This window comes from Vespa mandarinia, chromosome 19 (genome assembly GCF_050613455.1).
Source record: "Vespa mandarinia isolate Hongniang chromosome 19, ASM5061345v1, whole genome shotgun sequence".
Taxonomy (NCBI): Eukaryota; Metazoa; Arthropoda; class Insecta; order Hymenoptera; family Vespidae; genus Vespa; species Vespa mandarinia.
Genome location: NC_140828.1, coordinates 3,561,090 through 3,584,967, shown reverse-complemented (window position 1 = coordinate 3,584,967; position 23,878 = coordinate 3,561,090). Strand labels below are relative to the sequence as shown.

At 37.1% G+C, this 23,878-nt stretch overlaps 2 protein-coding genes and 1 long non-coding RNA gene across 15 annotated transcripts in view; 2 read left to right on the top strand and 1 right to left on the bottom strand.

Moving 5' to 3' along the window:
- The window catches only part of LOC118449282 (uncharacterized), a 41,029-nt gene extending 40,052 nt beyond the window's left edge, over nucleotides 1–977 (top strand). For 9 of the 13 annotated variants that reach the window (XM_035883666.2, XM_085662837.1, XM_035883668.2 and 6 more), the window contains one exon: nucleotides 230–974. In XM_035883666.2, the coding sequence (XP_035739559.2) occupies nucleotides 230–298 (69 nt within the window). In that variant the 3' untranslated portion in view covers nucleotides 299–974. Of the gene's footprint in view, nucleotides 1–229 lie in introns of all 13 variants that reach the window. The other 4 variants (XM_085662839.1, XM_035883675.2, XM_035883674.2 and 1 more) reach the window with 3 other exon arrangements.
- A 3,109-nt stretch (nucleotides 978–4,086) lies between these two features.
- Nucleotides 4,087–23,745, bottom strand: LOC118449315 (uncharacterized). The gene is made up of 27 exons (XM_035883746.2): nucleotides 23,269–23,745; nucleotides 16,454–16,639; nucleotides 12,660–12,704; nucleotides 12,344–12,565; nucleotides 11,808–11,870; nucleotides 10,999–11,235; nucleotides 10,741–10,902; nucleotides 10,543–10,669; nucleotides 10,313–10,462; nucleotides 10,047–10,223; nucleotides 9,790–9,954; nucleotides 9,327–9,676; nucleotides 8,988–9,237; nucleotides 8,709–8,902; nucleotides 8,397–8,603; nucleotides 8,216–8,321; nucleotides 7,544–8,088; nucleotides 7,263–7,461; nucleotides 6,961–7,160; nucleotides 6,793–6,892; nucleotides 6,535–6,720; nucleotides 6,111–6,403; nucleotides 5,943–6,030; nucleotides 5,684–5,854; nucleotides 5,390–5,575; nucleotides 4,979–5,271; nucleotides 4,087–4,893 (listed from the first exon to the last, which is right to left on the bottom strand). Exons 1-27 carry the CDS (start codon nucleotides 23,374–23,376, stop codon nucleotides 4,438–4,440), a joined length of 5,466 nt encoding a protein of 1,821 aa, XP_035739639.2. The 5' UTR covers nucleotides 23,377–23,745; the 3' UTR covers nucleotides 4,087–4,437.
- LOC118449329 (uncharacterized) lies at nucleotides 17,324–18,280 on the top strand. Its single transcript, XR_004840369.2, has 3 exons — nucleotides 17,324–17,758; nucleotides 17,868–17,893; nucleotides 17,972–18,280. It is a non-coding gene; the product is annotated as an uncharacterized LOC118449329 (long non-coding RNA).
- Nucleotides 23,746–23,878: the final 133 nt, after the last annotated feature.

Below are 23,878 nucleotides of genomic sequence, written 5' to 3'. Positions count from 1 at the left end.
TTTCTTCTCATTAATTCGTAGAGGCTTATAGGAGAGTTTTAAACAATTAGCTAATTATTAGATTTTAATTTTGTGTCATTTGATAGTAGCAACTTCGTTGTTCTTGGCTATCTTTCTCTCTTTCTCTTTCTCTGTTGGAACAAAAAACGCAGATCGAAAAAAAAACGTGTTCATTCTTATTATTACTGAACATAATCCTTTTTTTTTATTTTTTATTTTTTTATTTTAGACTACTATGGAGGAAGCGGTCCGAGGTGATCCCAAATCATCGTTGCTACAGAAGCTGCTGTCCGAGTGACTGCGGGTTACACTGTTGGACGGTAAAGGATTATGTGTGATATACGTTTGAAAAGGCAAGAAAAATAAATAAATAAAAAGGAAGAGGAGAATAAAAAAATTGAAGCCTGAAAAGAAAGGCTGCTGTCAAAGATGCATTATATGCGCTATACGTAATGGGTACTATTGTATTATATGTAAACGTTAACATACGAAGTCAGTATTCAGATACGTATCACCAAATACAATGCAAAGCTCTAGTGCGCGGCGCTCTCTAGAACCTTTTCGTTCATCGTGATAATCCGTGACGGAAAAGGAGCTTTTTTTCTTGCAAAAACAGCATCTGTCGTTTTATCCGAACTCGAAGGACCAAAAGTTTTCGTTTCTATGTTTGGCTGTGTCGAGACTTTCGTTGATATTGATGTGAGTGAGTGCGTACGTGTTACGGCTGTCATTGCTTGGACCATTTATTTAACACGATATTGTGTTGTATTTTATTTTACACACAAAAAATATATTTAAATGGGCAAATCAAGAAAGAGAGAAAAAAGATGATGAGGCTGTATGATGGACATAGGAATTAACGAGGAGCGTTAATTAGATTTAATTTACTCTATCTGTTGTAACGAAAGGAAAGGAATTACGATAGAATTGCACGTCGCCATGCTACAATAATTCATTATTATATATATATATATATATATATATATATATATATATTTATAAATATATATATATTTCATTATATATATTATATATATATATATATATAAAATATATATATATATATATAAACACGTTATACACAATACAGAGACAGAGATACATACACAAAACACACGTTCACATATAGATAACCTTTCTCGGGGCGTCCCAGCTTCTTCGAGCGATATTAGATGTATAAAATGTATAATATCGGCGGTGAATTCACGTTTAACTCCCCGAATCAATGGCGCACGTGTTCTTCGTCGATATTTTATTTGATATCGCTGAAAGAAAAGAAAACTACGTAGGTACCTCAAAGGTATACTTTACTATACCACTGGCTGTTGAACATAAAACTATTTATAGGTTTAATTATTGTACACAGAAGAATAGAGCACTATCATGTATTCTCTTAATTTAACATCTTTTTGACTATTACATTATGAATAATATATTTGTGATTGTAAGAATCTGCAACCAAAATGTGACAAAGAATACTTGTTGTTGTTAATATGATTATAACTATTATTATTTTATTTTATTTTATTAATATTATTGACATCATCATTATCACTATTACCAATATTATTGTTGCAATTACTATATTATTATAAGATTAAGGTTTATTATTATTATTATATTATTATTATTATTATTATTATTATTATTATTATTATTATTATTATTATTATTATTATTATTATTATTATTATTATTATTATTATTATTATTATTATTATTATTTTTATTATTATTATTATTTTTATTATTATTATTATTATTATTATTATTATTATTATTATTATTATTATTATTATTATTATTATTATTATTATTATTATTAATATTATTTTATTAATATTGATATTATTGAACACTTGGCGTATGCGTATTTCTATTTGATAGTAAGAGTACCTTTATATCAATATAAATATATTGTATGAATGTATATGTATATATATGTATATTAATTTATATACGTGTTATATATAAGTAATTGCTCGATAGATTATTTATATATAATTACTATATAAACTTACGTATATTTATATATGTATACGTGTGAAGAAATGAAATCAATCTTCTATTTTGCATAGCTCGGTAATTCTCTTTTGGATCTTAGATGCACACTGAATTACTTCTAAATGACATCTGTTGTTATATAAATGAGAAAACTTCTAATTACAATACTATATGTGTACACACACGTGAAGTGTGTATATACATATACATACATATGAAAGAAATCTCACGCAAGTGTCTTATTTTTTCAGGAAGTTCACCATTTACTAGATTTGGAAGAAATTGCGACGAAGCGTATATATTGTGAAATATGCATCGGTATGATAGATATTAAAGATTAGAAATTATGTTTGGTAGAAATATATATCGAAAACAAAAATTGAAATGTTTCGATTGCTTTTGAAGTATGATATAATTTAATGAAATATGTTGAAAAAAGAGAGCATGCATGGCATGCCTTCTAAATATTATGTTTTATCGTTTATATTTTCGATAATCGTAGAAACTTTGAGATATATTTAAATTTGTTGTATTTTTTTTCTTTTTTTTTTTTTTTTTATATTACGAAAAGTTGTTTATAACTTTCAATTTTTTATGCTGTGGTATTTTCATGAATTATTATAATATCGTCTAATGTTTCTTAAGATTACGAAAAAAATCTCGGTTAATTTGTATTGTTACGGTTCGTGTTATTTTTATGAAAGAAAGAAGTAATGTCGTATATACTGCTAAAAAATGGCAAAAACGAATTTAGAAAAGCTACGAATTGCTTCGGAACTTAAGGCGTTATGTGCAAATGTTTAAAGTGATTTAAAAATACGCGAGCTCAAAATGAAAAATATATACGATTGTTGATTCTATTTTTTTTCTTTTCTCTTTTATATATATATATATATATATATATATATATGTATATTATATATATATAAATATATTGTATGTATATCATCTCTCGTATACACGATCTTAGACATTTCAAGCTTGTTTTGCTTTTAATATGAATGTAATTAAAAATTTTTCATCGGCGTTATATGAATAATGTATTAATCAAACAAATTGCGCTTAGAATAATTTTATTCGAGCTATACGATGAACATTCAGCGTCGTTCTCCGTTGCATTTTCTTCCAATCGAAACAGTTACAAAGTTATAATCTCTGTAAAACACATTCGTGAGGTACTCTGAATATGTACACGTACATACATAGAAAAAGAAAAAAGAGTGGGAGAAAAAAACGAGATCGAGCGAGCGAGTGAGAGAAAGAGAGAGAGAGAGAGAGAGAGAGTGTGTGTGTGTGAGAGAAAGAGAGAAAGAGAGAAAGAGAGAGAGAGAGAAAGAGAGAGCGAACGAGCGAGAAAGAGACATATACTCATCTTTACACACATGTACGTATACGTACGTATAAATTTATATAAATACGTACATATAAATACGTACGTACGTACATGAGTGTGTATAGCCGCGCGTGTGTCTCCTCTTACGTGTGTTTGCAGATGAGAGATGAGTGTATGGGCGCGTCCGGTGCGCGTGAGTGCGTAAAATTCGCGCGCTCGTACGCGCATGTATGTAGCGAATTACGTCATATAGATAGATCATATGTGCTTTCTAATGATGAATAATTTTATAAATATAAATATAATACCGATTTTATCGTTTATCATTTATTTCGGGATCGAATCTTCTATTAAGTTTATCGACAAGTTTTGTCCTTTCGTTTTTGATAATTTTTCTTTCGTTAAGAAACATTCATTTTTAATAATAATAATAATAATAAAAAAAAAAAGATTTTTAATTACGCAGGCGACAGATCTTTTCGATAAACTTAATATTTATGCTTCCACATTCGGACAAAAGGAATTTCTATACGTCGAAATGATAATACTAGTTAACGTAGACCACGTGATATCATTTTCATCGTTTAAAAGCGAATTTGTTGTTTTTTTTCTTTCTTAATATTTTTTTTTTATTGGAGAAAATTTTGTTAAATGTCTTTTACAGAATGAAATCTATATGAAGAATGATGGATATGTATCGTTATTTGGAGGAATCAAAAGAATGCAAAAAAATAGCTTATAGAAAATATTTTTATTTTATGCGATACACGTGAAAAGCTCTATAATAACGAATGTAATAATATAGATGAACGTTAATTTAATTAATTTATTATATTCTTGAATATCGCGATATAAAATTGATATTCATTCTGTCAGTTTTCGAAGGAACGTACGCCGTTCTTTTTATTTGGCATAATGTTTCGCATCTGGTTATCGTGCGATTGGCAAAAGACACACGAGTAACCTCGTGTAATTTCGCAATAGCCGTAAAAGAATAGAGTTCATATACATATGTATTTATTTATATGTACACATAGAGGGGTGGGGTTCATAGAACGAGTCCTACGTATCACTTTTTTATTCGTAATTTGGAAACTCGTCTAGAGGTTCGGTACCTCGGTTCGTTCGACTTTACGAAGGCGACCTCTTTTTCGATAGTGATATGGTACATGTCTATTTGGATTTTTACTTCTACCAAGTGGTACTCTCTGCCGTGAATAATCCGAAGGGTAACGTGACTGTGGATAATTTTTCGGCCTAAGGTGTATGTTACCTACTTCTGGTCTGACAAACCGATCTTCGGTAATACGACGTCGAAGACAGACGGCACAACGACTGACTCTCGACGTATGATCGGTTTTTAGTGTTTGCTGCAAAGGCTTTCGGAACATTTCGTAGTCTTTAATAGTCGCCAACCAATAGGAAGTCGCCGTGGAGAAGTAATTGCAGGTACCTAAGCCGCGGCACTCGATAAATGGTCTAGCACGAAATTCTTCTAAACATGATCCTGGCGAGATCAATGACTGACCACCACCGTCTGCTCCAGCGTCCCTGTGCTGTAACATTAACGTTGTTGTTCGATCGATAACGTACAAGTTTTCATTGATTTTTTGTTGATTGATTTTATCGTTATGGCATTACCATAAGAAAACTGTATCCAATCCATAATTCTTCCCAACCACCAGGGCACTCTGGTATATCCATAGATTGACTATGTACAGCAATAATCCTCGTTGGAGCCTCGCAAACTGAACATCTCGATATGTATCTACCGACCTCTGGAGCTGGTATAGGTGTCATCATCATTGGCATGGGTTCGGTTGTACTGAGCCAATAACTATAATCGTTACGATTGGCATAATCGCAAACATTGTTCATGTTACAGAACATGAAAGGCATCGTTGAAAACTTTCTAATACAACTTCCTGCAGTACCTATAATTATAATACATCGAAAATGTGTAGATAAAAGTGTCGTTCCTTTCATTCCAATTTTATTCTAATTTGTTATTCGAGATGAAGTAACGAGCAAACATATACCGGTTATACTTACCAAGATCTTGTGCGTAAGCTCGGCCATTGCCCATAATATGAAGTAAAGAGAATCCGTCCCATAATTTTACTGTATTCTTTGGACAAAGTGGAATCATTTCGGATTGAGAATGTTTAGCAAAGTGGAATCCTCTGTTACTGGGACCAGGAGATGGTGTCGCTGGTATGCCTGGGAGACCGGCATTTCCTATAAAAATATTTAATGGTATATTATCTGTGCTCATTTATTCGAATTTAATAAAACTATATCTTTTGATTTAGTCCAGTATAGTAATTGGTTAATGTAAAAACTTACCAGTAAGACCTTGCCTACCAACCGTGCCAGGCGAGCCAGGATAACCAATTGGACCTTCTTTACCATCAGGTCCTTGTGGTCCAGGTAATCCGATCATACCGTGTTCTCCTTCTCGACCAGGGAATCCGTCTTTACCTGGTTCGCCTATTGGACCTCGGGGTCCGGGGAAGCCTATAAAAATTAATAAAATTGTTATGGGATTCGGTTTTGAAGTATTTATTATTTTTATACAATTTTACATTGGTTTCTACTATATTACCCGGCAATCCTGGAGGTCCTACATCTCCGGTTGGCCCATATCCAGAGAAAGTTGAAAATGGATTTATACCCCGGTCTCCTTTCGGACCCTATTAAAACAAAGATTCCATAAGTTATTAAAAACTTAAGTATTTGTTTGTAAAGGAGAAAATTGTTTTTAAGAAATAACCTGTGGTCCTGGAGGACCAGGTAATCCTGGTAATCCTGGTTCACCATCATCTCCTCTTTCTCCTTTAGGTCCAGGCAAGCCTTGGAAACCGGATAATCCTGAATCACCTCTCGCTCCTTTTGGTCCTGATCGACCGTCCAATCCTCTCCAACCAGGTTCACCTTTTTCACCCTTTGCACTACTAGCAGATATACCTGGTTCACCGACGTAACCCTTGGGACCAGGTATACCTGGGAAACCAGATAATCCCTGGGAACCGGGTGAACCAGGGAAACCTACGTATCCTATGTGACCTGCACATTATGATTCGTTAATAAAAAGATTTATTAAATAATAACTCGATTAATAATTCGTGTAATCGTCAAAATCTATCTACTTTCAGTCCTTTGATATTATGAAAATGTATGCATACGGCGACATTTACCTTGATTTCCCATTATTCCCTTAGGCCCATGAAGCGAATATCCAACGTCTCCACGAATCCCTTTAGGACCGTTTAGCCCATATTCCCCAGGAGCACCTTTTTGTCCTGGCCTACCAGGAATTCCAGGCATTCCATCAAGACCAGCACGTCCTGTTTCACCATGTTCGGCTGAATTCTCAGTTAAACCTATCGAAGTAAGAAAATAATTCACATTTGTGTTCAACGATCTAAATGAGTAATATTTTTTTAATACATTACCGTCGAGACCAGCATAACCTTGATCGCCTACTATTCCTTTTAGCCCTGGGAAGCCTGAGAAACCATCTTGTCCTGGATATCCTATATCACCTTGTTGGCCCTACATATTTTTTTTCTTTTATTATTCATTCTCTTAAAGAACAAGAAGTTTGGTACAAGTAAACTAACTTTACGACCCGGTATTCCGAGATATCCTTGAACACCTGGTTCTCCTTTCTGGCCTGTTAAGCCATTTAATCCTGGATTTCCTTGATCACCTATTTCTGCTACTGCATACGATGGCATTCCAAGTTCTCCTACTTGACCTTTGGTACCTGGTGTACCCATAATACCTGGATAACCTTGCAAGCCATCATCTCCAGGCATACCTTAAACAAAATTTAAATAATTTATAATTGTAGAAACATATGTATAGTGATAAAGTTTGTATATAATTGAAGATTTGGCTTTCAATTAGATGTCAATTATACCTGGGCGACCCATTATACCAGGATCACCATCGGGACCTTGCTTTCCATCTAGACCATCGAAACCAGGTGGTCCTATTAGACCACGTTGACCTTTATCCCCGTATCTACCGTGAATACCAGGATAGCCGGGTGGTCCCTTAAAACCTTGGTCTCCCCTTTCTCCCTTAAATCCATCCGGTCCCATGTCACCTATTTCTCCCTAAATACAATAAAAGTATTTTAATTATATCCGTTTACGAGCCGAATTTTACTGACATTATTATTTCTTTTATAATTATTACTTTCGGGCCAGGTGGTCCATTAAATCCATTGAATCCTGGTTCTCCTTTTTCTCCGGTTAAACCATTTAATCCATCCGTAGCTAAGCCAGGTTCTCCTGATAAACCAGGTCGACCATCAAATCCAGAGCGTCCCGCAGGTCCCATCTCTCCGGTGAAGCCGGGATCTCCCATATCACCTTGTGGACCACTGAACGAATTGTCGCCTGATAGACCAGGTACTCCGTCCGGTCCAACATCTCCTTCGATACCTTTGAGACCTACTGGGCCAGGATAACCCGGTTTACCAGTGATACCTATATTTCCTTTTTCTCCTTTTGCACCTAGTGCACCATCGATTCCATCGAGACCAAGCCAACCAGGTGGTCCAGAATCACCAATTTCCCCTACATCACCTTCCGCACCTGGACGGCCAGGTAAACCTATACTTCCATCTAAACCATGGAAACCCTGAGGACCGCTGTCTCCATCGTCACCACGGCGTCCAACGAAACCAATTTCTCCTTTTAATCCTTTCATGCCGTCGAATCCTGACAGGCCATCGGGTCCTGAAATCATTGATAGTACGTAAATGTGTCCAAATTATTTTTATTTCTTATTCGTGTGCTATTCAACCTCATATTTTTACGATTTTATCTTTGTTTAATTTTATACAATTCCTTTTTTTAAACTTACCACGAACTCCTACATCACCTATTCTTCCAGGCATTCCAGGTTGTCCTGTAATTCCTGGAAAACCTCTTTTGCCTTGTGCAGTATATCCTCGTTGACCTTTACCGCCCTATAGTGATAATAATAATAACAATAGTAATATATTTAGTAAAAAGATATCTAGAATCTCTAATAAATCACTAACCTGAAGACCAGGCAAACCCTCGAAACCAGGAGCTCCTTTTCCACCTTTCATACCTTTCGATCCATCTATCCCTGGTCGGCCACGGAAACCTTGTGGTCCAGGATCTCCGATTTCACCTTTATCTCCGTACGGACCGGGTTCACCTATTTCACCGTAAGAAATATTCGTGCCAGGATCACCACGATCTCCTTTATTGCCAGGACGACCCTAAATTATGTATCTATTATTATACGTAATTGGATTGATGACATATTATGATATAATATGTCATTTCTTTGACATATTTTTTTTTGATAATAGATTTCAACTTACAGCATAACCGACTGGTCCTTGAGATCCAGGAGTACCAGCGGGGCCACGGGGTCCTTGAAGTCCTGGCATTCCTGGATATCCTTTCAAACCTATTGGTCCTTGAAGCGATAAACCAGGAGATCCTACAGGTCCTGGTAGTCCAGGGTAACCTTCATCGCCGCTTTGTCCTTGATAACCTTTGAAGCCAGTTTCGCCTGCAAACATTATTTTATAAATATTAAATTTTCGAGGGATACGGTAACTTTTACAAATAAGAAAAACACTGTAATTTTGACTAACCAGGAGCACCACGTTCGCCTTTATATCCTTTGTCTCCCTGTTTCTCGATCGAAAACTGTGAAGCATCTCCAGGTTCTCCCTTTTTACCAGATTCTCCTTTAATACCTTTTACACCCACCATGCCATCATATCCTGGATCACCACGTAAAAATGTTATTGGTACGGATGCCGGTTCACCTTTTTCACCAGGTATACCATCCCACCCATGTGTTCCATTACGACCAGGAAATCCGGGAGCACCGTGATCGCCCTATTGGTAATATAATTAATAACGTTATATAATTACGTTATATAATTAACAACGTTATATAATTAATAATGTAAAAGGCGATTACTAACCTTTTCTCCTTTCGGTCCAGGTGCTCCTGTATCTCCAATTTGGCCAACTTTACCCCACGGTCCCATAATACCTTCCGGCCCAGGGAGCCCCATATCACCAATATCTCCGGGTGGACTGATATGATGCTCTTCCGTCGGTAAGAAGACCTTTCCTGGTTCTCCTTTAGGACCTTGCGGTCCTGCAATACCTGGCCTTCCACTGTCCCCCTCTAATCCTCGTGGCCCTACTGGGCCAGCTTTACCTTGTTTACCTTTAAATCCACGAGGTCCGGGTAATCCAGAAAATCCAGGAGTTCCTGGGTATCCGCTCACACCAGAATCACCGCGTTCACCTTTTCCACCGGGTAATCCTATAAAAATGTATAATGGAGCTTTAGTGATATAACATTAAATTTGACTTAAATAATTTTATATAGAATTACGTATGTGCGTGTATCTATCTACTCGTCTTTACTTTACTTACCTGGCGTACATATACCACAATCATCTCCACGGAAACCCTTAACACCTTTAGGACCAGGTCTACCTGGCCATCCATCTGGACCAGGCATTCCAGGAGATCCCGGTAAACCGTGTTCTCCTGGTGGTCCTCTGATTTGAACTCCTTTTCCAGGAAAGCCTTTCTCTCCTAAAAGAATTAAATCACAAACGTTAACAAAAGATATTAATCCTATAATATCTTTTAATAATATTTAATTCTCTGAAGAAAGTTTTCATTACCAGGTGGTCCAGGATCACCACGATCTCCTGGTGGACCAGTTAATCCCGGTAACCCTGATTTACCGTCAGGACCTGAGGGACCTATAATCGTTACACCTGGAAATCCTTTCGCACCAATGAATCCAGATTGACCGGGAAGACCGGATTGTCCTTGTGGTCCGATCGTACCAGGAAGTCCTGTAAAATATGAAAATAATGATTTATTATACGCCGTATATATTTTTAGCTTTACGTAAGAGTTATAGATGTCTAAAAGATCGTCGCACCGTCATCTCCTTGTTCTCCTTTGATAGAAGAACCTTTCTGTCCTGGTTCACCAGGTGGTCCAGAAGGTCCTGGAGGTCCTGGAGAACCGATGTATCCAACTTTTCCAGGAAGTCCAGGAGTTCCTGATTCACCAGGATCACCGGGTGGTCCTATTTCGAAAGCGAAACGAACCGGGTTTAATCTTCAACAAATTGCAACATTTAATTGATTTTAATCTTATAAAACTAACCAAGATCTCCCTGAATTCCAATACTTCCAGCGATTATTTCGTCGAGTTCAGGTATATACGTTCCTGGTTCGCCAGCAGCTCCTTGTTTTCCTGGAGGACCTTGATTACCAATTTCACCAGATTCTCCCTGAAAAGAAACCGTAAAGAAAGTTTATGGAAATAATCGATACAATAAAACAGTTTTGAATGAAGCCATACATCGGGACCGTCCGTTCCAGGTTGTCCCGCATAACCCGGTGCCCCTTTTTCTCCTTTATTTCCGGCAGGTCCGGCTGGTCCTTCGAAACCTTGTTTTCCTCTTGGACCGTCATCCCCTCGTTCGCCTTTTATACCTTTTATTCCAGCGAAACCTGGCCGACCCTGCGGATAAGAGAAATTAAATCCTATTGGCTAATGTTTTTCACTGATATTCATACTGTCTTATACTCATTGATCTTAGTCATTATTTTTCCCTACCTGCGGTCCTTTTGCCCCTACTTCTCCTTTGCGTCCGCGATATCCACGATCTCCTCGTTGTCCTTTCCAACCTTTAACACCTTTCACGTGGCTAGAATTCACTTTTTTTTTGTACTGTTCATTACTCGAACCTGGTTCACCCCTATCACCTTGTTCACCAGGCACTCCTTTTACACCATAAACGGCCTCTCCACGATCACCTCCCATACCTGGTAGACCTGGACCACCTGGATAGCCCTAAAATTAAATATTAAAAGGGAAGTGTCCAATTCTATTAATAATAAACAATAAGGATATTTAACATAGTTTCCATTTAATACAGATTTTTTTGACGATTTTGAACAAACTTTTTCTACGCGAATAGTAACAAGTTTATCAAAATTGAGATTTTTTATTGAAAAAGTGATTAGTCGTTTATTATTATTCGTTATTTTTTTAAATCTTCTCTCGTGAAAGATGATTCGTGCTATCTGTGATAGTTGTGTCAGCAGATTGAGTATCATCGCTTTGAATTTCAGTACACACGCAGTCGCTTTAGCAAGAGCGATTAAAAGTTGCTTCTTACAAGTCGTCTGCTTGAACTAATTTCTTTTTCCTGGACGACGATGGATCTTTTGGATCTTTTTTATCATAATAGACGAGAGATGATCGCCCTTCGCCTAACGATAATAATTGTCTCATCGTTTATAGTTTGGTAAAATTGTATTTGATTTTGTAAAATGCTATCGTTCGATCGTTCTTTTTTTTCTATTCAAATGAAATCATACATAATTGTCAGTTATTATCGTATATGATTAGAAAATACTTACAAAGTCACCGGTCTCTCCTGGATAACCCATATCTCCTGGAATGCCGTATGATCCTGGATAACCCTGGATGAGAAAAAATTGTTTTCATATAACGTTTATCTTGGAGTAAGGTATAAAATAACTATTAATTTAATTCTCCATATTATTGTACATAACGTATATATTTTTAGAAAATAAAATGAATCTAATACTTTATAAAAGAATCAAATACTTTATATATAGTGTACACTTTAAACTAGAATTGGATATAGAATACATCTTGGCTAAAGTTGTTATTTGACGGTAAACTCTACGAAGGTAAACAGTACGTAGCAGCACATTTGAAGCGAGCAAGTAAACAAGAAAATGTCTTATTACTATCAGTTGTATGAAATTCTTCGTACTGTGAATGTCTGCAATTTGTTAAATTAGAAATATTAATAATTATATAGCGAAATATTAAAAAATATACTTTTATATTCTTTTGAAGAAGATTTAAATTTTAAACGACATTCATCAACACGTATAAAAACGTTTCTAAATTACACGCTATTTACCTGTGGTCCATTGTTACCAGAATCACCTTGGTCTCCCTTCACACCGACCGAATTGATTCCACCTTCGCCAGGTTCACCAGGAGGACCATAATCTCCCACTTCTCCTTCTCCTCCTCGTTCACCATAAACTCCAGGCATACCTGGTGCACCGGCACGACCATCTGTGCCGTTGCATCCATCAAGACCGTCTGGTCCCATAACACCAGGAACTCCAGTGTTACCCTGTGGGATATTATCAAATGCATCGTTTCAAGTAAAACTTTGCAATTTATTTAAAAATTAGGCGTGTCTATACTGTAAGTATTATCATACATACAGAAAGTCCAGGAGATCCAGTGAATCCTCGTATACCAGATTCGCCCTAAAGAAAAAGAAAAAAAAAAAGAATGAAGTTTTAATCGAAATTTTAATCATTAATCAGAAAGTATTACGTTACAAGGATAATGTAATATATATGCGTTTTCGAAGCACGAGACGATGAGCGCATTGCTCTAAAGGCTCTTTCGTATGTCCTTTACGGGCATACTCCATACGAAATTGACACACTTCCATTTAAAGTTTCTTCATCGATGGACCCACTTTCGTATGCACGAAAAGGAAAGGTCCAATCGGAGCCTGGTATTAAAACATACCCATAAATGGTCTCTTATTGCCGCTACCATTATTCACAACGCGACATTATTATCAATATGACGATAACAGTTTTTTTTTCTTCAATATGCAATGGAAAAAACCTTTACAAAAGGAAGAATATATTTTTTTTTTCGAATAAATGAACAAGGGAAATAGCGTATACAACCTTGGAACAGCATAATCAAAAAAAAAAGAAAAAAAGAAAAAAAAAGAGGGCGGTACTATAATCGTCACAGAGGATACAATGATGAATCGCAAAAAGGACATGGTTGATGGGGATTCGAAGAGGAGGAGGAAGAGTATACATCAACGAATATCTGGATATGAGATCATTCGACGTCCGGCTTGGGAACGTCGGGATGCAAAAGGAGTGAGAGAAGCAGAGACAGACGGAGACAATATACTTGTCAATGGGAAGTGCGTTATCAACGAGCGACTTCCATCTTTTGTCTCTTTCGTTCTCTGTCTTTCTTTCTCGTATACACGCAAGATTCCGAGATCATGGCGACCTGATTTCGATGGCAGCCATGCTTTTCTCATCCTTTTTCGTCATTCTAACAAAGGACAAGGATAGCTTGCTTCGAAGCTACGTTCCTTTTCGAATCCTTGCCCTTTGGAGTCGTTCTTTTAAGAGAGAAAGTTACTGTAGGCGATGCTTTCGAAAAATTGAAATATTTTTTTTTGAGGCCTCCAATATTATAGTTTTAAATTATTATATCGAAATTCGGTTCAAGTTGTAGTAATTAAAAAAAAAAAAAAAAGAAAAAATGAACAGAAATAACTTTTCTTTTCACAATAACTTTCCCCCATTGAAGAAACGATGGAGAATAAAGACAATGGAATCATCCAAGACGAACGATGAACTTTGAAGATATTACGAACGGAAGGGAAAGCAATGGTAATTATTATTCGTAGGTACACATAAACGTTTTAGATAAGAGAGAAGAAAATAAATTCTTTCATTTCGGAGAGAAATGCGTCCTCGACTTCGTGAATAGTAGGACGGAAACGAGAGTGACTTCACCCCCGCATTTGCGATAGGAAGAGCAAAGAACGCGTAGGATTGGCTCGCGTATCCGTTCGATGAGCCTTATCACAAAATACGTTGTTCGTTTTGTCAGCAACGGCAATGGTAGCAGCAATCTCAAACGTTATAGTACCAAATGAGAAATCTACTAATCCATTGAAAACTGTCAACCAACAATCATACCAAATAAAAAGGTAAATGCGTGTTTCGCGATAATTTATCATATTATATGAGATATAAATTTATTTATGAAAAAAAAAAAAAAAAATTATTATATACCTCCATGGGCATTCAAGATATTCTTTTTCATTTTTTTCGTTTATTATATAAAAGCGTAGATAATTTGAAAGAGAGAAAATAAAAACGAAACGAATACGGGAGTCGGTTGGCTCTCCTTCTCGTTATTTTCAGCGAATCGGTCGACGGAGACTTCTTTATCGGCGCTTAGATAGCCTAGTTTCTTGAAGCGAATCAAAACAGCAGTCTACCACGTGCGTTCCTTCTTTTCCGTTCGTGTTACACGGTTTTACGTACGTGCGAACGAAAAGAAATCTATTTAATATCGGCAATGAAAGATAAACACTTTCGAGATACTTTCGTTGAACCTAATTCTCTGTAAAACTTTATATACTATACGCATACATAATCATATTCTTATATAAATAAGTATATAATGAAGAAAGTATGGTGTTATGATCGTTGAGCCTTCTAAAACCGTTTAGAGATGCTCCTTCGGAACTCGATAATAAGAGATTACGTACGAAGGCGATTTAGCTCGTACGAGAGAGGGACTCTGGTCTGAGCGCGCGCGCGAGCTAGAGAGAGAAAGAGAGAGCGAGAGAGAGAGAGCGAGAGAGAGAGAGAGAGCGAGAGAGAGAGAGAGAGAGAGAGAGAGAGAATGCAGTCAAGCACGTGGGTACACGCGTAATATCTGGGTAATCGTTACGTTAGATAGGGATCAATGCCAAACGCGTTGGAACTCGAGATACCGCAATTTATCATTAAACGCCCACGTTTACGTTTCGTTAACCCAAAGTGCAGAATTGTGCCATTCCCGTTACTCCTACGGCAATTTCAGACAGACAGATCGTTCGCGCGGCAAATCGTTCTCGATGCTAAGAGTGAGATCGAGATGAACGTCGTTGGGGAGATGTCTCGAAGTATCTTCTCTTTTCAAAAGATCGTTTCCGTTCGTGATAAAGACATTTAAATAATAAAAACATGATATATTACCTTAACTACAAAAGGAATTTCTTCTATTTATTTTTTATTAATATAATACAATTTTTCAAAATTATAAGCTTATTCGGATTCGATGTTACCTTTCTTTTTTCTTTGTTCTTTTTTTTTTTTTTTCGATAACTTTAGTCGTACATAAGAAATTTTTGAAGCACACGAAGATAGTCTGTGAAGATCTCGAGAATGTCCGACGTGGTCCGACGGCTTGCTTTTGGGTAACATAAAACAACGCCGTGGGCGATTCTCTCTCTCTCTCTTTCCCTCTCTCTCTCTCTCTCTCTTTCTCTCCCTCTCTCTTTCTTTCATCTGCTGTGTTGAGCGAGCGCGCGCGCGCGCGCTTCGATCTTCTTAAGAAGCATGACGTCATCGAAAGAGACTCCACCAGCTTGCACGTAACCCCGGTGTCTTTCGGTCGCCGCATAAAACGAGATATGCCTCCTCGTAAACTCGTTCGTTTCTCCGCAAACCGATGAGAGTTCGTTAAGAAGTCGAGAGCGTGCGCGTGAGCCCAATGTTTTGTCACGCAGATCATTTTGACGTTTGCGTCTTTTAAAATTATGATTTGCATCATCGCGCGATTTTATTTTTTACGACTCTTTTTTTTTATATCTTCTCCCCATCTGTCTCTCTCTCTCTCTCTCTCTCTTTTTTACTCATATCAATGCCCTAATTCTCTTTACGAGTAAGACACTCCTTTATTTGATTTTATACTACGAGGTTTGCTCCTTTCAATGACGATATGTTCGTTAAAAATTTAATTTTTAAGATCGAGACAGTTTACATTTTAGAAAAGAAAAAATGAATAAGATCAATCGCGTATCAATCGATTTTTTATACAATTAACAATACTGGAGAAGCTACGAGCAGAATTCGTTTTCTCGTGTAGACGATAAAGTGCGGGCGAAGTCGTGGGAGTTGCTCTTGTAAAACGCTTCTGCCTCTCCACATTTGGAAGCGGTTCTCTTTCTAGACGCTGACGTTACGACTCTTTTTATTTCTGATATTACACGCTCGTCTAAGTAATAATATTTCTTTTCGAATAACGAAGAAAGAGAATTCCATTAATTTTTTTTCCATTGAAAAGCATAAATCGCGTGGGAGTGTTACGACCGTAAGTCTCGATCTTTGAAATAAGTAAGATTTTATAGTAACATAATGTTAGATAGCGTTGCTAAGAGAGACTATTTGTAAGCTGTCGCATAAATACTTACTCGATAGCCTTTTTCTCCGGTACCGCCATATTCACCGCCTGCGCCTTTCTCACCTTTAGGTCCAGGAGGTCCATCCGGTCCGATTTCACCCGGAAGACCCTCTAGCCCTTGCTGTCCAGGTATTCCAGGAAAACCATATTGTCCTTTTATACCGGTACAATTGCATTTGTAGGTGTCCTTGCAAATCTGAAATGCACAATGAACAAAAGCGCACGATAAAACAAAAAATAAAAAAATAAACATTTTCATGGTAGGTCTAATATTAATTCAAATGATGATTATATTAACAATAAATTGTTCATTTTATTCAAAGTAAACTCCTTCGGCATTATAATAATATTATTCAACAAGGAGTCAAATCAGGTTATTATGTTGAGCGAACAAGCATTACTATTTGCTTTCTCATCATGCAAGAGAATGTTCTCCGTTGTTTGTTCAAATCATCGCGTAAAATATTATGAATTGTAGATTTCTACATATTAAATTCTTTTGCTAGCATGCGCGCAGTTGTGTTAGGCTCAACTGCCAATGTTTGACGAATCTTTTCAACGAGATTTTTTCATTCAGGACGTTTGTCATCCTTTCTGTCATTTCTAAATTTTGCTAATCATTCGAAAAGACATATACGACAATAGACAATCGTTTCCGTTGTTTTAGAATTTAAAAAGTCTGCGTTGCCATTTAATCGAGTTTTAACGTAGAATTTGACATCAGCTAATTGCTTCATTATATATGTCTATATGTTTGATACTCATATGCAAACGTACTACATTATTATTAATTGAAGACTTATAGAAAAAATGTCAAGAAAGGAAAAAAAGAAATAAATAAATAAAAAAAAAAAAAAAGAAGAAATGAATGAAATAAAAGGGAAAAGACAGAAAATGAATAAAGAAAGAATTTGCTACATCCGCAAGTTGGTATCGAATTGAACGTGACGCGACTCATTGCGAGAAAATAGACGATCTCGTGCGATGACGATAACGATGACGATGATGATAGCGATGACGACGAGGACGAACCAAACGAAGGACACAGGCAACGAGTATCGCTTTATGCATAGGATATGCCTAACGGGTAATGGCGAGGTCGATGCGAAAATGCACTCACTCGACATCGCGTAGATCGGTCTTGGCCTCGGCTAGTCTCATCAAACGCTCGTCCGCGAGGCCGTTTTTACGGTATTAGTATGACGATTAGCCGTCTTCCGTTTGGTCGATGAAGTCATTTTGGGAAAAAATTCATTCGGTATATCTGTTAAATCGATCGGATCAGAGGAAAGAAATTAGATATATTTGTCTTTGGGTATTAAATCTTTTTTTTTCTTTTTCATTTATAATCTATTACATCATTAGCTCTTTAAATTAATTCACATTATGCTTATGATTATTTTTTTGTATGAAACGAGAAATAGCGAAGTTGTAGGAGATTACAAAAACGGTCAGTATCGTTCGAGTATCGTCGGACGTGCTAACGTCTAATGCCTTTTTCTCATTTTTTTTTCTCTTTTTGTTTTAGAAAAGCAAGGAGGAGTCGAGCATCGAAGGACGTCGCTCTATTTGCAGAGCGTCGGAGGCGAACGAAAATGGAGAGTCGCTTCCACGCGTTTGCCTTGCGGATGAATATTCCGCTTGTGTCAACTAAGCGTTTCGTGTTCGTCGCTCTCAACGAATCTGCTGGATAAATTTGTTGGAAGACCTTCGACTTTTCAATCTCTATTAATTCTCCCTTTTACGACAGAAAAATACTTACAATTAGATTTATTACAATATTGTCATATTTTACGAGCTAATAAATTAATCAGACAAAAGTAACAGATCGTTGGAGGTAAAACCGATAGTTGAAACATTATATAATATTTTTCCTCGTTTTGCCACTTAAATCGTTGGTCATCTTCGAAAGCGTATCGAGGAGATCGTCGGTACTTGTTACTTTTTTTTCTTGCGCCTTACGATGACGTAACAAGCGCAACGGTAATTCGCCGCGTGACATAATTTCGCGAGCACTCGACGCGTCGACTCCGGCGATCTGCGGCGAATTATGCCTCGATTCGCGGAGGCGCCTTCCACTTACTTATCTGCCGCGCCGTAACATCCGTTCCAGAATTCTTTCCTTCAGATTACTTTTGATCTGAAAAACTCTTCGAATTTGCTTCAACGAATTTGCTTCCTTCGTTTGGTTCATCGCGTTGATAGAAAAGTCCGCCATGTGTCGAATGCTTTCCACGAATCGAGGAAGTTTACGTGATCACTTAAAATATTCACTCCTCTAGTCATGGGTCTACCGATGGGTGGGGCTATTGAACTCCTTGAAAGAACCGGTGTATGTTCGTTAAAGATATGATCCAGATCAGATATGTTCAAAGATGGTTCGCGAACCTAATTGTCTTTTATTTCTCCTCAGATTTTCCTTATTCTCAATTATATTATAAATTGTACCAATAGTCGGACATACGAGAATAACAGAATATATGAATACAAAGAAAAAAAAAAACACTTTTCATCGTTTCTTCGATATCGTTATATTGCCGTGTTACGATATTGTTGCGTTTCCTACTATAAACGAATGTTTTGTATATTCAAATCCCTGATTAAATTTGTAATATCCAAAAAAATGTCAGTGAAGTAAGTATACCACCACTGATAATAGAATCATCTTTCCTGTGGCGAAAAGTTTGCACTTCTTCGGAATCTGGATCAATCTACGACGATGTTTGGTTTACCTGTTTTTATTTCCGATAAGGAAGAACGACTGATAAGAAACAATAGGGTCACGATAGGTTTAGAAAAATCGTTAAACGAGAAAGCATGTAGAAGATAACTATCGATGGAACTTAATTTCTTATCGGTCATTAACTTTTTAAACTTTTCCGTCGTTTGGTGCTCCAAATTTAAGATTTTTTCTTAGCGAATAAAATTTTTACATGTAATATAGAAAGTGAGTGAAAATATGAGACTATTCCTTTAGAATCTGCATAACGTGTGGCACAAACGATCGTCTTCAGGGACCGTCGAAGGGAATGACGCTGACCAAGCGAAATAGCGGATGGATACCGTAGGACGTAGGTAGAAGAGTTGGCTATCGTGATTCGTGAGCTTCTCCCTCTGGTTAATTCTCTCTCTCTCTCTCTCTCTCTTTCTCTCTTCTCTCTCTTTGTGTGTCCGTCTATCTGACTGTCTGCCTGCCTGCATACCTTCGACTTCATCCTCCTCTTCTTTCCATTTCTTCTCTTTTAGTAAACGACCATGTTTCACGATTTCTCTTTCATTCAATTTCATAAATTATAATATTTATAGTAAAATATTTTTCTTCTAATTTCTAAAAAAAATCATTCAATTAGGAGTCAATTAAAAATTGTGGCAGTGTTGTGTAACATGGTATATACGTAAGTTTACATTTTTAGACTATAGCACAATTTCCGTAATTGATAGTACTTTTTTTATGCTGTTGATACTGTCAATTAAGCCATGTTTAAAGTCAAGCGTTTTAAAAATCTATTTCAAACAGAAATAATATATTAAAATGATTAAAAAAATGTATATCTCTTAGAAAAAATTAAAAAAAAATTTGTAGTATTGCAAAATGTTTATTGGATTAAAGATTGAGTAAATTATTAGTAAAAAACGAATTACGGTCAAGATCGATAGGCGTATCCTTCTCAGCGAGCTTAGCATTGAACTCTAACGTAACCCGAACGAATCTTTTGATTTAATTCTAATCGGACTGGCAAGTTTCTACTGCAGGTCAAATGTCAAGTACGATTCTCGGTTGCAAGCAAACCTTGAGCTTTTCCAAGAGACTTCTCTTTGATGATAGATCTTCCTTTAATTAAAATTTATCAAGTTTTTCACGATCGAAGATTAGGATGAAGGGATTTAGACGATCCATTTTGTAAAATTTAGAATAAAATTCAAAAGATAGTTTGATATTCTTCATTGGATTAGGTTGGCTTAAAAGCAAGAAATTAAACGATGCACGCATTCGAATTCTTTCAATGATACGATTCGACCTCGTATTTCTGAATGCAGCGAAATGCGATGATACTAGGAGTCGAACTTCTTCCTGGTTTAATTTATCGACGACATATGAGAAGGAAGAGGAGAAGAAGGAGGAGAAGAAGGAAGAGGAGGAGGAGGAAGACGAGAACAACGAGAAGAAGAAGGAAAAAATATCTCGCTTTGGTTGCATCGCTAAAGACTATCGGCTCACGCGGAAATAGAAACGGATATGAAGGCGAGACCAAATCTAATTTTAGTTGGCAATAGATACTCTTGTATTTTAGAGGGATCCAACGTTTCCTATCATAGTGAAAGATAATAGTTTTGTACAAATCAAGGTGCGTTAAAAAACCTAAATTGAAAGAAAAAATATAAGTAATATTAAAATATAACATAGACAAGTAATTGGATATTATTATTAACCAAAGTACGAATTTTATACTCGAGCCCCTTCGTCGAAGCATGCTTTCAAGTAATAAACCAATGAGAATTGGTCAACGCAAGTTCCTCAGATTTCAAAAGAACGTTACGCATCGCGGCTAACCCCTTGAACTCCACGCGATAATATTATATCGAGGTTACTCGTTTCGTAAGAGATATCGCTTTCGCCCTTAAATATTCTCTATAAATGGAAACGTGTCAGAAAATATGACGTGTTCACCTATGCGAATCTTTTATAATATTCACATATTCGTTTAATAGTTCGATATTTATTTTATTTCGACGTTCATTGTCAAGAAGTTAACAATTTAACCTAAGAAAGTTCACGATCGTCATGTCTCATTGGAGTTATTAAAGACCTCTAAGCACTTAATTGAGTGATAAGTTCCTTTTGATGGACCGCGACAATACAGTAATGAAACTGAAACCATGTTTATAACATAACTAGAATGAATTCTATCGGTATTTTCTTTGAAGATAAATAAAAATAATTCCTCGAAGTCATTGTATGTGTTGGATTGTACAGAATCGGTAAGCACTGTTGTCGACAAGAAAATTTGGAGGAAACTGTACGGTCGAAACGAAAATGATTCTTGGAATGTTATCGGTACCTATTTTCTTTCGTGCTTATCGACCTTACGTCAGATATAAATGTTTTAGGTGAATCATCATCTCTTTTTAGTATTAAAATCATGATTAATAAATAAACTTGTTCCTTTGAATGAAATTGAAATATCATCTCTTATTTTCTTGCAATCTTTAGAATTTCTGGGAATCAACGATGATTATATAGAAAAGTCATTTGCGATAAACTTTGCTCGTGGTTCATTTAATTTAACATTTTTAAAAATGAAGCCATTACCAAGAACGATGCGACGAACTTGAGGAGAGTTTACGCTTGCGTACAAACAAAATAAACGCGGGAAGGGTTATCGTAACATCCATAAACACTTTAGTCTATTAAACAATTCTCGGATGATTCTCGGACGATTCTCGACTAGCTCTTATCATCGTCGGTCGCCACAACGAACACTTTCATTCACGTTCTTAATAAATTATTTTCATGCGTGATGTCACTAGCACGTTGTCTTCATTCGTTGAGTTTGACTCGTTAGACACATAACGATATTCTCTTATCGCTTCGATACTTCTCTTTTCATTTGCGCAAAGGAAGTATGTATATTTGGTGAATTTCTTGAAAATTATTTTTAGACTTTACGAGTTAGCTTTACGATATACCAATTTTTATACGATTTACAAGTCGAACGAGTTTCGTGCTAGTAAAATCATGGCTGACATCGTAATTTTAACTCGGCTAACTCCAGTTCGGTGAAAGTAATACTATTGTCCTATAGTCCGCTACCAAGGCTCGAAATAGCTGCTTCTTCCACCTCTGTTTTCCATCGACATCGGTACCATTTACGTACTTTACTAGGGTGTAATAGCAATATATAGCAACGGATAGAGTTGGTCGAATTGATCGATCAAAAATATGCGAATTGAATGGTTAGCTAAAAAGGACGAAGAAGGAAAAAAAGAAAAAAAAAAAAAAAGAAAAAACGAACAAAGAAAATGAGAACACGTATGAGATAAAATTCGTAAGGCCATCGGTTCGAAAGAAGGTGGATAACATAATAGCGGAGGATGATTCCGGCTGGGGCTTGCGAAACCGAAGAGATCGTCCTACACCTCCCCTAACTCGGTCGGCCTTCCTCTTTCGTCTCGTACAACAAAGACTGTTCCCTACCATCGGGCGTCGAAATCGCCTGCGGAACTGCCTGCTGAGTGACTTCAATGATATAGAAAGATTAAACTGTTTGAAAAGCGAAACTTTTCGACATTTTCCGATGGAGCCCAACCTATTCTATATAACATAGATATTCTTTTCAATGTAGAACGTAGTTTAAAGGGAATCTTTGCTAAGATTTACTTTCTTTCGATCTATCTTTTGATGCGGACTATCTTTTACGATCGAATTTTTTTACCGATCTTTTCTCTATCGGTAGATTGGCATCCTAGGGTGTATCAAGAGGATGAAATTTTATGTCATCGAAGCATTTTTTATTCGAGATAATTGAAAAGCATGAACTCTGTACGTTAGGATTAATTCGCACGTTTTGTCGTAACCTCGTAGAAAGTTAAAGGCAATAAATGGGTATAGCGTTCACCCACATTCATAAGCGAGCTCGCGTGTTTCGAGCATGCCGTCACGGAGTTTATATTTTCTTTTGCCTCTAGGTCGATTCGATCGATCTAGACGGGCGAAGCAAGCAAATGTCAGCCCTATCTTGATAAGCGCATTGAAAAATTAAAGGTGACAAATTGATAGTCACGAATATATAATTATATCGATAAGGACTAGAAGATTTAACTTACCGTAGCTTTGGTCGCAGATATTTTCACAGCGACGAGTAGGACAAGGACGTAGGCGATTCGCAATACGCCAGGGCTAGGCCCATCCAAATTGGCGGCCAAGGGCCGCATCGTGGAGGGCCTCCTCCTACTCCTCCTCCTCCTTACCTCCCTCTCCTCAATATTCGCTCGTCTACCTGACGAGGCGGTAACGGTTGCTTTTCAGTGGTCTGCCAGATCCTTTTTCGCGAAAATTTGTGAGGCAAGCGATCCGTTCGACGGCGTCCGGGTCGCGTCTATTCGGTGTCTCTTCGTGGCGTGGCGTAGAGGAGCCGAGTCGAGTTGCGGACGAGTCTCGAAGGGCCCACACTCAGAGGTAGAGAAAGAAATAAAGCGCGCGCGCGCGAGTCAGAGAGAGAAAGAGAGAAAGAGAGAAAGAGAGAGAGAGAGAGAGAAAGAGAGAGAGATAGGACAAGTCGTTCGGCGCGTACGGGGCGTCCGCTTGATCGCTCCAGCCGCCACACACAGAGCCGGCGTGTCGTCGAAGAGAGGGCGGGAGGGAAAGCGTGCTCTCTCGAGAGCACCGGTATCCTTACGCGAGTGTACGCCGGTCGCGAGAGTACCACGACCGCGC